General features: G+C 46.6%; 1 protein-coding gene across 2 annotated transcripts in view; it reads right to left on the bottom strand.

Moving 5' to 3' along the window:
- PLD1 (phospholipase D1) overlaps positions 1-13583 on the bottom strand; it is a 78850-nt gene that overhangs the window by 23359 nt on the left and 41908 nt on the right. Inside the window, exons 11-16 of one of the 2 annotated variants that reach the window (XM_054166400.1) lie at positions 12307-12390; positions 10482-10563; positions 6943-7053; positions 4424-4630; positions 3492-3708; positions 2433-2546 (exon numbers count right to left, since the gene is read on the bottom strand). In XM_054166400.1, the coding sequence (XP_054022375.1) occupies positions 2433-2546; positions 3492-3708; positions 4424-4630; positions 6943-7053; positions 10482-10563; positions 12307-12390 (815 nt within the window). The remainder of the gene's footprint in view (positions 1-2432; positions 2547-3491; positions 3709-4423; positions 4631-6942; positions 7054-10481; positions 10564-12306; positions 12391-13583) is intronic. The other variant, XM_054166401.1, reaches the window with a different exon arrangement.

Below are 13583 nucleotides of genomic sequence, written 5' to 3'. Positions count from 1 at the left end.
CACCACCACAGGAAAGCCCTGCTGGGACTTGCCCATCCTGGTTGGTTGAAGCTGGTTTCACAGAATCATAGAACGGTGTGAGCTGGAAGGGCCCTTAGAGATGATCCAGTTCCAACCCCCCTGCCATGGGCAGAGACACCTTCCTCCAGGCCATTCTACCTGGCCCAGGTTTTCTTCCTATTGCTTTCACAGAATGCAAACTAATATTTTTTCATTCCCTATTTTAGTATTTTTTTTTAATATACTCAGTGCTCTGGGAACAAAAAGCAGATGCTGAAATCTCCCTACATCAAACTAAACCAAAACACTCATTAAAGAACCCCCAACACCCCAAGATCATTTTGTCTTTCCACAGTCCTGCGACATCTGAGTGTTACCATGTGGCAGTCCACTCCCCACTGCAGCTGAGCACAGTGGATGTCTGCACAGGAAATCACATTTAAAGGGTGCACACTAATGGATGCACAGCAACATTGCCTTCATAAATTTTACAACACCAATGAGCTAATTCCAAGCTCTCCACCAGGGGATTTATTATTTTGCCTCTACAGCAGGGTTTATCTCCTCTAACAAAAGCCAGTCTTTATTTAGGTACAATGAGATAATAGAAAAGCTCTAACTCCCTCTTTAAGGGTTGTTGAGGGTTTGCTTTGTTTGATGTTGGTTTTTTTCCCCCCCAAATAATCATCATGTCAGGGCACCTTTGGAGGCAATTTTACATCCTGACCAAATATATTCCCAATTCCAAGCTGATGGTGATTTAAAATGACTAAAATATTGTGGACAGGGATATTCCTTCCTAACAGGATCCCTCTCTAGAGCACACATTTTTGAGTGTAAGGTGAAGTCTCTTCCCTCTCTCCTAAGGAAACCAAAAGTGTTTGCCTGGACCACAGACATCTAATTTGCATTAATTCCTGACCCTAAGAGCAGCCTTCAGCTGCTGTACCAAGTACCAGTGCAATAAGAACACAGTAACATTCCAACAGCAGAAGCCTTCTCCTAGCCCAACCACATCACCAACCCTTCTCCTAACTCAACCACATCATCAGGTGACATGCACAAAAAGACCTCTTCCAGCAGTCAACAAAACACACATTGACAGCAGTGCAACAAGTTCACAGGAAGCAAGAGCTGCCAGCCTGCTATAACCCTGCTGAGCCGAGCCGAGTCGAGCCAAGCCAAGCCATGCCGTGCTAAGAACACCATGCAGCAGATATGCACCACAGCTGCCTTGGGAAGCTTGAGTTCCTAGTGAGAGTCCAGGTGGAGCTGGGGAATCATCAACTCAGCATGATTGAATGGGAATGGGTGGGCCATGATCTTCAGCCAAAAGATGTGTCACACACTGAGCTTCAATGACTGCACACGAACTCATGGATGATCATGAGGTGAGCACAACCCCCACAAGATGTCAGGGGTTGGAAGGGACCCAAAGAGATCATCAAGTCCATCCCCCCTGCCAGAGCAAGACCATACAATCTAGGTCAGGTCACAGAGGAATGCATCCAGATGGGCCTTGAAAGTCTCCACAGAAGGAGACTCCACCTCTCTGGGGAGCTTGTTCCAGTGCTTTGTAAAGAGGTTGAGGTGGAACGTCCTGTGCTGCAGATTACATCCATTGCTCCTTGTCCTATCACAGTGTGTCCATGAAACAAATGCACCTCTTCCTCGTCACCCACCACTGCTTTGTAAACAGCATTTTATAGCTGGCAATTAATGCTCTAGAGGAAGGTGCTGAATAACTGCTCCTCACTCAGTACCAGAACCCAAAGACACCTTGATGAGCTACCATACTTAAAGAGTCCCTTTCAACATCAGTCCAGGGATAAGCTCAGTGCTCATCACCACCCAACCCCTTTCAGCTGAGTATGCTTTCACTAACATTCATAGGGGGCAAGAGGGAGGGGAGGGACCCCCCCCACCCCACCCCCCCAAGTCTTAATCCAAACACATCAGCCACTATGCTGTTTCCTCTCTCTGACTGCATTTCTCTTTCTGCATCAAGTTCATTTTTAAATACCCAGTGCAGATATTCCAGTACCTAATCCCTGTAGGAAGCCTTGACAGGAAAGGCACTGATGAAATAACTGAACAGCAGAACCGGAGATGTTTCCTCAACTGTTCCCTGCTGTTGTTTTTGCAACTATTTGTTGTTCTTGGGGGTGGCTGTGATTTTTTTTTTGGGGTGTTGTGTTTTCCCCCATTTGGTTAGGGTTTTACTTATTTTGTTTATTTATGCTGCAGTTCTTGAAGCTTCTGGAAAAGGCTCTTCTGCCTGGGTGTCCTCAGAAGGCTACCAAGGATGCTGGAAGAACAACGAGCAGCAAAGGCTGATTCTGGCACCCAACCTAGCTCTCACCATTGTTACTATGCAAAAACAAAGCTAAAGCCTGAAGGGATCTGTACCTCTGCCTTCCTCCTCCACTTACCCTCCCGAGGCTCAGCAAGCCCCTGTTTGGATTCAGTGTGGTGATGGAACATTTTCAGGTGGGGCTTTAAACTCTGGATTATATTCGGTTGACTTCTAGTGGGGTTACAGTAACCTGCAGAAAGTCAAGATGCTCTATTCATGCCAAAAAACACACTCCCAGGTCTGCCACACTGGTGCCTGATCCTGTCTGGAGACACCTTGCATGACAGGAGCTCAAGAGAGACACCCATTTGCTGAAACTACAAGTGATCAACAGGCAAAGGATCAAATTCAAGACCCGATGGATTTTAAACCAAACAGATGTATTGATGCAGCAAAGCCATGGCTATGCCCAGAGCTGGTTACAACCAGGGCAAAGACTCCAGTGAGGCTTCCTCCAGCCAGAGGCAGGTCTATGACCTGCAGAGACTGAAACACACCTAAGTCCCCATGGTGAGCAATGTACAGCTTCAGGAGGCGAGGACTTCAGGAAGGACTCCATGCTAGAACAAATCTCAAGCCCTTCATTGCAATTTTAGCTTTGAAGCTGTTTTTAATGTGGGGAATTAAAAGCTGCATTTGAATATTCATCTGTTGAAGAGTCTCTCCTCTCCAATGAGTGGGAAAACTGGGAATATTTCCATTGAAGTGAACCAATTTAAACCAAGGTAACACAAGCCTGTGAGAGGGAATTCTCACATCCAGAAACTCTTTCTGCTTGGTATAATAAATACAAGTTGAAAAAAAAAATAATGAAAGATTCAATTCTCCCTTGCAGGGACACAATTTTCCCCACCAATATAAGCATCAGGTAGCCCACACACCACATTCCATCATCTGATGGCTCATGACAATTGCTGCTGAACTACATGCAAATCCACTTAAAGCTTCCTGTGTACGTTCTGCCAATTTACATATTGACTGCACAGTTTATTATTCTGGTAGTTGAGAAATACATCAACTTTTCCTTCCTTACAAGGAACACATTACCCTAGAAATCATGTGAATCTGCACACCCACCCCCCCACCCCCAGACACACTTGATGCATGTGGTGTGGCTGAAAAAAACGTTACTTACTTGAGTCACTGTCTATGCTGCTGACACTGTCAGCGTGGTGCATGCCATGCCTGTGGAGATGCTTGTAAATACTGAACCTTGAAAACTTCTTGGGTTTTCCTACTCCTTTCATTTTGGAGCTGTCTGGGGCATCATCAGCATTTCTTGGGAGCAAGTGGCTTTCCGGGGACAGGGCTGGTGGCTGCAGTGGGACACGTTCAGACGATTCTGCTGCTGACTTAAAAGACAAAGGATGCTGCTGGAGGTGATGTACAAACAGGTTCCCCTTTAATGACAGATTATCATGCATATCAGTGCTCAGAAACAGCCAGGAGCCATACTTTGCTCCATGGCAAAGATATTTCAGTGCTCAGAAACAGCCACAAGCCAAACTTTGCTCAATGGCAAACGCATTTCAGTGGCAACGAGGAATGGTTTTGAGGGAGAGTGTCTGTACTGAAGAGGTACTCAGAAAAAAAACACCCCACATTAATACTAACAATGCAGCCTTCAGTCCCATGAATTTACTCTGGATTATCCCTCCCCTTGAAATTTGGCTAAATTCAGACCTCTCTAGATGGTTTAGATATCCCTGGATGCATACAGATCCAGGTTGGCAGAAAGCTCAGCCAGCAGAGCTTGAGCTGAGGGCTCAAGTATCCAGAATTTCAGGGCACTACAAATTCTTGCTGTGCACACCTAACAAAGTTTTATTAAGAATGGAGCCTCCAAATCGTGGCTGCTGGAGAAACCCAGCTCTCTACCCCTTAGTAAGGGTTGGCCATGACCTAGCCCTAAAGAGTTATTTGATGTTTAGATATTAGTTCCTTCCCATCATCATTCTTCCTAAACCCAGCCCTGTGCTTAGAACTTGCCACAGCTTGTTCAAGCCCAGCACAGATGTGACACACAGATGCTGGGATGTGGTCACCAGCTGGAGCAAGCTCACTTACTGCCAGGTTGCTTGTGGACACTGACTTCACCGCTGTCATCCGCTTCACACTGCCCACGTCGGTCAGGCGGTGCTCATCGTCATCCCACCGGCCGTACGCCAAGTCAATGCCACCCACAAATGCCACAGACTGGTCAATGATGACAAGCTTCTCATGGTGGGCCCAGAGGTACACAGAGGAGGACACATGGTCTGGGTGTCTCATCACCTGGTGGAGAAAACCAGCACTCAAGCTTAGCACCGCTGCCCAGTTTACACATCTCCTGCTAGAGAGCTTCCCAGCCTCCTCTTGGCTGCTCAGGATGATGGGGAAACACTGGAGCTGCTAGAAGATGCCTTCACACAGACACCTGTAATTACTGAAGATACACAATTCCTCCTCAGCTGGGCTCAGCCCTACAGGCAGGCAGGTGCTTCCCCATGAATACACAATTAACCAGGTTGGAAAAGACCTTTGAGATCACCGAGTCCAACCCAACACCATCTAATCAACTAAACCATGGCACCAAGCACACCATCCAGTCTCTTCTTAAACACCTCCAGTGATGGTGACTCCACCATCTCCCTGGGCAGCCCATTCCAATGGCCAATCTCTCTTTCTGTGAAGAACTTCTTCCTAACATCCAGCCTAAACCTCCTCTGGCACAGCTTAAGACTGTGTCCTCTTGTTCTGTGGTTGGCTGCCTGGGAGAAGAGACCAACTTCTGCCTGGATACAGCCTCCCTTCAGGTAGTTGTAGAGAGCAATAAGGTCTCTCCTGAGCCTCCTCTTCTCCAGGCTAAGCAACCCCAGCTCCCTCAGCCTCTCCCCACAGGACTGTGCTCCAAACCCCTCCCCAGCTTTGTTGCCCTTCTCTGTACACCTTCCAGCACCTCAACATCTTTCCTAACCATGATGCAGGTATTCCCAAACAGCAACAGTTACTGACGTTGGGATAGGTCACACTTGCAACAACAGCCTTTGTAAGAGGACCACAGTCAAAGCAACTGTGCCAACAAATACATCGATGCTTTCAAGAAGAGCTACAATAGCTGAGCTTTCAAACAGAGCCAGCTTGGAAAGAAAACAACATATTGGTGGTCTGACTCACTTCTTCAGTTGTTGCTGCTACAGAAGTGAAACGAGGAATTTTTCTCCCCATTTAAAACCAGCAAGTAGTTTGACGTTTGTTTATGAGAGTCTTTCTGACATGTGTTTATGGCAAAGTCATTTCAATATCTAAGCACACAGTACACAGTTCTATTTTTTTTCCAGTTTCAGAGGAAAGTCAGTCAGCTTCCTGGGGAAAAAAATGAGAGTTTCACCTGGCTGCTCCCAAACCTGTTACAGGGCCAGCATGTATCTGGGGCTCTGAGCAATCTGATCTCCTTTGGGATTCACAGATTGCACTGGGTTGGAAGGGACGCTCAAAGGTCACCTTTTTCCACCCTCCCCCTTGCAGTGAGCAGGGACATCTCCAACTGGATTAGGCTACCCAGGGCCACATCAAGTCTGATCTTGAATGTTTCTGGGCAGGGCCTGAACCTCATCCTGGGCAACCTGTTCCAGTATTTCACCACTCCCATTGTAAAGAACTTCCTCCTTTTGTCTAACCTAAATCTCCCCTGCTCCACTTTCAAACCGTTGCCCCTCATCCTATCGCAACAAGCCCTACTAAGCAGTCCTTCCCCAGCCTCCCTGTAGGTCCCCTTCAGATATTGAAAGCCTGGAGCCTTCTTGCTGCAAGGAAGTTGGACTAGATGACCGTTAAAGGTCCCCTCCAACTCAGTGCATTCTACAGTTATCTTCTCCAGTTACACTTCCCAGTCTTGCTGGGAAAGATGATGGTGAATGAATGCTTCCCTTCACCATCACAGTTGACTGAGTGACAATAAATCTATTATTCTAACAGTCTGTCAGTCATCCCCCTACATAACATACATCTTACTCCTTGTTAAAATATATATGCCTCCAATCCCCCTACATAACATACATCTTACTCCTTGTTAAAATATATATGCCTCCAATTTCAGAAGCCTGATTGAGCTTTATATATTGGTTCCTGTGCCACAGCCCATGTTCTGCTCAGTGGCAGAGCAGTGGCATATTAGCACAGGGCAGCAGAATGCTGTTAATTTATGATGGGAACATTCTACCTACCCTCTCCCCCACCCCCATCTTGACTCCTGTCCTCTGCATACCAACAGAAATGCTGAAAGGAGACAATGTTCTCAAATTGTAATCTTCCACTTGTCATAGGAAACATGTTTCTTGTGAATTAGATGAACAGTTGCTTTGGCAAGGCTAAACCAGGCATCTTTGTGTTCGATCACAACCTAAAGAAATGATGTTGCCAGATGTGGCAACCACTGCATGAGTGATTCACACATTCTCAGACTATTCCTGCTGCAGTGGCTGGGAACTGCTGCTCTTGCAGTTCACACCTGAATACACTGAGGGTCAGCACAAGCTATGAAGAACAAAAATGTTCCATATCCTTCATCCTGTCCTATCCTATCCTGCTGCCTGACGCACACTTACCTTGATGTTTGGATGGAGACGCATGAGTGTCCTCTTGCTATATTCACTGTTGATCCCTAGGGCAAGCTCCACCTCTTTGTACAGCATAACAAAAATTCTCACTCCTTGTTGCTGTCAGGAACAAAACCAAACACGTGGGATTCAGGTGGCCATTTCCAAAGCAAGGAGAAGCTAAGAGGCAGTAAGCATGTTGTGCTTGCAGACAAATGCAGGCTGAGGTTACTGCTTCTTGACTATGCTCTTCCAGATCCACAATGGTGACCCCACAGCATGGAAAGACCTGCACTACTCAGGAAAGCTCTTCAGCTTCCAGAGAAGGGCTCAGTATGTGGATTTGCATGTGAAAAGCTGAGCCAGCCAAAGACCATCACCAGATCATTCTTAGAGTAGCCTCTTAAGCACCCTTTGAGGCAAGATTGCTTTGCAAACACGATTCAGTCCACATGTAATTGTGTGGAATCCACTGAAGTTCTCCTGCTTCATGTTGCCCTGAGGTTTGCCTAGAATTAAAAGCCTCTGCAGGACAATGATACCAGTGTGGTGATATGGATGTCCCTCTCCTAAAGGGGATACAACCAACTCCACACCAGCAAGTAAGTTTTTTTTCTCATGGTAAAACTAAACGAGTTCCTGGAATACAAGCAGCAGCGCTCAAAGCATGGTGCTTTCTGTGACTAGAATGGTATCCACAGGAGTTTCCAAGAACACTTGCAGAAAGCACTTTCAAAACTGCCAAATAATTCCAAAACCTTGGCAGATGCTAGTCACACACTGGGACACCTTCAGTTGCCATAAATCAGAATGCTTTAAAATCTTGCTGTGGAGTTTGGCAGCTTAAACTTGAGACCCAAACTTGCCACAACCTTTTAAGCTCCTATTCCCATAAAGCTGCTACTGAGAGCTCAGGCATTCTCCAAACTGTAGATGATCTTTTGCTCCCCACTGTACCCAGAGAAGTCCAAGGCAGCACTGTCACACATAAAGGACAGCCTTACCCCCGTACCTAGACACCAGCTTGCTCACTGTCCTGTGGAGTCAAAGGAATGCAGCAAATGAAAGAGCAGGCAAATATTTCCAGGAACTAACCTTAACACACTCCTCACTCTTACAAGGTATTTATAGCCTTAGGAAAATCCATGTGAACATGACAAAGCCTAATTCCTCCATCCACTGAGCACACCCATTGGCCAGGTTTCACTTGCCAGAAAGTAAGGCTATTTCCAAATCAACAATACCCAGACACAAATCCACCTCTTTTATCCTGGGCATACACTGGGGTGAGGACTGAGACAACAACTGGTTTGGAAGGAGAGGGAGTCAAAGACTGTTTCAGCATGTTCACCTGGACTCCTGCCCTTCTGCCATAGCAAGAGCTCAAAAGACTTCCCCAGTTGTGCTTCCCTTCCTGACTCATCACTTACATGGGGCAAACTTAGCATTTCTAGCAGAGTTATCATGGGTTGCACAAACAACTGAAGCACAGCCCACACGCAGAAACACCTCACACCCAGCTTCTTGGTCTGCCTCACGTGGCTCCACAAGAACACGTTCTCTATTATCTGGATCTGGATGTGTTATTGCAAAGCAAAGTAGATCCAGCAGCAAAATAATCTGTTTTGTGAGATGCAAATGCTTAAAGAAAAGTCAAATTGAGATGGCAGTTATGGCTGATTTCTCCTGCAGCGTTTTGAGATGAGCAAGGAGAGAACAGAGCTCTGCATGGCAGTGGTGGCCAGGTGAATGCCAGGAAAGGCACCAGGTCAACATCAGCTCTGAGCTTGTCTGTTTGGAGGAAACTGCAGAAGGAGATACTGAAACAGAAGGAAAAAACCCCTTATCAAGCTTATACACACAGTTGCTTGCTGAACATGGGCATTCATTAACTCAGATAACAAGGCAATGCAAACAGGAGGCCAAGTGTCTGAGCCATGTTATCACCTCCTTGTAAACAAGTTGAACACCACAGACCAGCTAAGGGGAATATGATGCTGCCTGTATCCTTGGGTTTTTTTTCCCCATACTTTGCTGAAGCCCTTTCCTCACATCCCTCCTCCACAGCAATGACCATCATGATCAGAAACTCCACTGAGAAGTGACAGGCAGGGAAGGCACAGCTGCTATGCCTTATTTTAGTGGCCACAAAAGCCATAAGAATACAAAGAGGCAAACAGGTAATAAAAGCCAACCACCAAAACAAAAAAATAAAGCCTTTTCTGATCATGTAAGTTGTCCTTGGAAAGAAAAATAATAATAAAAGGAACACAAGCATCTTTCTTAGATGTTCCACTAGGATTTGTCGTTACTGATGGCAGCAGCTGTGGAAGAGCTACGGCATGAAGAGATTTGGGCATGGCTGAGCAGGACGAAAGCAAGATGGGCTTCACCAGGGTAACAAAGCTGGGAGACACTGGTATAGAATCACAGAATTGTTAGGGTTGGAAGGGACCTCAAAGATCATCTAGTTCCAACCCCACTGCCATGAGCAGGGACACCTCACACTAGGTCAGGTTGCTCACAGCCAATCCAGCCTGGCTTTAAAACCTCCAGAGATGAGGCTTCTACCACCTCCTTGGGCAACCTGTTCCAGTGTCCCATCACCCTCATGGGGAAGAACTTCTTCCTAACATGATGTTCAGTGTCAACAGGCACTCTTTTTCTACAGCAGGGAATGATGTGTGAACAGCAAGAACAACAGCTCTTTGATGTTCAGTTGTAGCAAGGAGCTTTGCAAGATCTCAAGTCTGGAAAGCCCCACAACTGGGCAATGGTGGGAGAGCATGAACCTCTGGATGACACCAAGTGGCTTTTTGCTCATGACATCCTGATTTTCCTGGCAGACTGATGGTACCTTTCACAGCTTCAGCTCAGCTGCAGTACAGAGACACAACACAAGGTAATGACAGGACCTGCAGAGCACAGTAACATACAAACCATCTACTGAGAACTACCACCAAGTGCTTGGTCTTTCCTGTACCTCCAAATTACACATGCCAATTACAGAAGAAAAGCACCAGACAGCAGCAATTCTTTGACCCCACCAGGAGATGCAGTACTCACAATGCAAAGCTGAAGTGACCCAAATCTGAGGATTGGATAGGGCAATCAGAGGACCATAGAATGGTCCAGGCTGGAAGGGACCTCCAGAGGTCATCCAGTCTGACCTCCCCACAGTCAGCAGAGACACCCCCAAGTAGACCAGGCTGCCCAGGGCCTCATTGAGCCTCACCTTGAATATCTCCAGGGAAGGGGTTTCAACCACCTCCCTGGGCAACCTGTTCCAGTGTTCTACCCCCCCCATAGTAAAGAACTTGTTCCTAAGCGATCTACCCTTCTGCCTTTGATCTCTTCCAAACCAAACAGCGGGGGAATAAATCAAGAGACAGTTTTCCAAGGCCATCTGAAATGAGGCTTGGCCAGCTTTGCTTCTCACCCCTACCAAAATAAATGGTGCAAACACTCCAGTCCCAGTCTGACCCTGTACTAGGGTGTGTGACAGAGGGTTTTCTGCAGGGTGAAGGTTGCAGCTGGAGCTCACTTACTGCTTTCCGCTTGAGGATGCAGTCCAGCCGCCAGCGATTGCCTTCCACAACAGGTCGTTTCATGAAGATTTCTGGGCTCAGCCTAAGAAAACAAAAGGGTGGAAAAAACACAGCATTTGTAGTCTGCAAACAAAGCACTGGCCTCCATAATCATCCTGGGAAGGAAAAACATCAGAGTTTACAGAGACTGGATGTGAAGGCTCATATTCTAGAACGATGCACTCTCCGGTGCAGAATACTCTCCAAGAACCATGTCATGCTCTTTGTGTTTTTAATAACAGAGCATTACAGGGGGCAAGGGAGGTGTCCAGCACATCCATCTTAGAGTTCAGCAACCCATAAGACCAAGTTTAACAGTGATGTATGAACAGGGAAACTTGGACTCCATCTGTGGAAGAAAAGATACAACAGAAGAAAACCCCAAGGCAGATTTGAAAGAAATATGTGGGTATAGAAAAAAAAACCACCGAACATCAGAGTGGGATTTCAGCTCTCCTGGGTCCTTAAGCTATCTGAGCAGCAGAGACTTGTGCTGAATTGTCCTTGCTGCCTAAAGACAAAACAAGGTGATTTCTCCACAGGACATTTTATTGATTCATAGCTTTAAGGATTAGCAGGAATAATTAACCACACTCATTAAACTCCTTTACTTGTACCAAGCATCAGAACTTGTGCTTGGATAAAGCACATTGCTACATCCCAAAAATCCTGCTTCTGATAACAACCTGTTTATCTGAATCTCCATGTTTGAGCCAAGTTGGAGTGCTGAGATACATCACCAGCTGTCTGAATAAACCATTAACAGATAACAGGTTTGAAATGTGATGTTTTTGCATTGCTGCTTGGTGTTGCATGTGGGGACCCAGGAGCACTGGGTTTATCTGTGGTCATGTTAGGAATCAAGTTTATCCCAGCAAATACTAACATCATATTTAGTGCTCTCCTAAGAGCTAATCCTCCCAGTTCCTACAGGCAGGGGATCAGTAGTAAGAGGTTCATTTTACATATATGGAGAAAGAGGAGCAGAGAGACATTGCCCAAGGTTAAAGAGGATGTCTGAGCTGTGGCTTGGGAGCCTGCCCTACCATCCCAACCCTATGGTCCAGGCTGGCTCAGTCAAATTAACTCCCATGAAGGCAAGACACAGACAGCTGCAACTGGCACCCAGCCAAAACCCTCTGCCCTCAGCCTGAGAGAGCACTCTTGTGCCTCAAGCAGTAACCAGAGCACTGCATAAACATACTGAATTACAAGTTAAGAAGGTGGCAGAGACAGGTTCTCCAGCAGGTACACAGCTCAGAAGGGACAAGACTCCCTCTCCACTGCTTGGCCCATTTAAGAGCAGAGCAAAGTTACACTCATTCCAAGGTGCTCTCATCACTGGCATGAGGCTTCCCAAGACAGTGAGGAGGATCTGAAAGGAGAATCTGAAGCAGGATCATGTGGGAAGAGCACTGTTGGAGGTGTTTGAGCATCCACGTTCCCTTATGCACTGAAAGGCATCCCTGCCCCTTGGGTTTGCAGTGAGTTCCTCTCCTGATGAGCACCTCCAGCTACCACCTTTGCAAAGCAGGTGGTGCCCTCATGCAATTTCAGGCCTTTCCTTGGAAGGAGACAGCCAAGCTGTTTATTTCAAGCAGGCACTTTTGCTGCCAACCCTCCTGAAAAGGCCTTTGAATGCGACACAAGGAGATGTTTGGGTGTGCTGCCAAACCATCTGGCTGCACGGCTAGCTGCCATACTGTAGGGCCTCTGAACAGTGCCACATTGTCAGGCACGTCCCAAGGGAGACAGTTGGTCAACATCCAAATATGTAAGTACAAACCACCAATCTGTGATGAAGATTTCTTCCTTAGCTGCTTCCATGGCATTTGCAACATCTTCGAAGTACCACTTGGCGTTTACATACCTGTGAAAGCAAACAGAGCACAGGTTCAGCTTTCCATCCCCTCTGTTAAACAAAGTCCACAGCTGAAGCCTGATGGGGTCCTGTGTTAACAACATTTATATTCTCTTTGCAAAAGCAAACACAAACCTGACTTCAAGAAGTAAAACAACAGAGAGGGAGAGAGTTTAATGCTGCTAGTAGCTTAATGAAACAGCACAGTAAGAGATTATTAAGTTCCACTTGGTACTTTTGCCAACTACATACAACGTTCTTGGGTTCTGCTTGACATGAGATCTAGGTTTGGCTCTCAGGAAAGCAATAGAATCACAGAATCAACCAGGTTGGAAGAGATCTCCAAGATCATCAAGTCCAACCAATCACCCAACCCCAACTAGACCATGGCACCAAGCGCCTCATCCAGTCTTTCCTTAAACACCTTCAGGGACATCGACCCTCACCACCTCCCTGGGCAGCCCAGTCCAAGGGCCAGTCTCTCTTTCTGTGAAAAACTTCCTTCTAAGATCAAGCCTAAACTTCCCCTGGCACAGCTTGAGACTGTGTCCTCTTGTTCTGGTGCTGGTTACCTGGGAGAAGTGACCAACCCCCACCTGGCTACAACTTCCCTTCAGGTAGTAGCAATAATACAGAATTAATCAGGTTGGAAAAGACCTTTGAGACCATCAAGTCCAACCTATCACCCAACACCATCTAATCAACCAAACCATGGCACCAAGAGTCCCATTCAGTCTCTTCCTAAACACCTCCAGTGATGGTGACTCCACCACCTCCCTGGGCAGCCCATTCCAATGGCCAATCACTCTTTCTGTGAAGAATTTCCTCCTGACACCCAGCCAATAAGGTCTCCCCTGAGCCTCCTCTTCTCCAAACAAGCCACAGGACAAGAGGAAATGGCATCAAGTTGTGCCAGGGGAGGCTTAGATTAAATATTAGGATATTTTTCTTTACTGAAAAAGTGGTTAAGCATTGGACCAGGCTGTCCATGGAGATGGTGATGTCACCATTCCCTAGAGGTGTTCAAGAGGTGTGTAAACATGGCACTTTGGGATATGGTTCAGTGGGCATGGTGCTGCAGGGCTGATGGTTGGACTTCATAACCTCAGAGGTCTCCTGCAACCTTAATGATGCTATGGCTGCAGAGAGGTGCTTTGCTTTGATTTCCAGGAATTGTTTGGCAGCAGGAGCTGCAGTGAAAG

Source organism: Dryobates pubescens, chromosome 13, assembly GCF_014839835.1.
Source record: "Dryobates pubescens isolate bDryPub1 chromosome 13, bDryPub1.pri, whole genome shotgun sequence".
Classification (NCBI taxonomy): domain Eukaryota; kingdom Metazoa; phylum Chordata; class Aves; order Piciformes; family Picidae; genus Dryobates; species Dryobates pubescens.
Note: the sequence above shows the minus strand (reverse complement) of the source record. Positions and strands in the feature narration are given on the sequence as shown.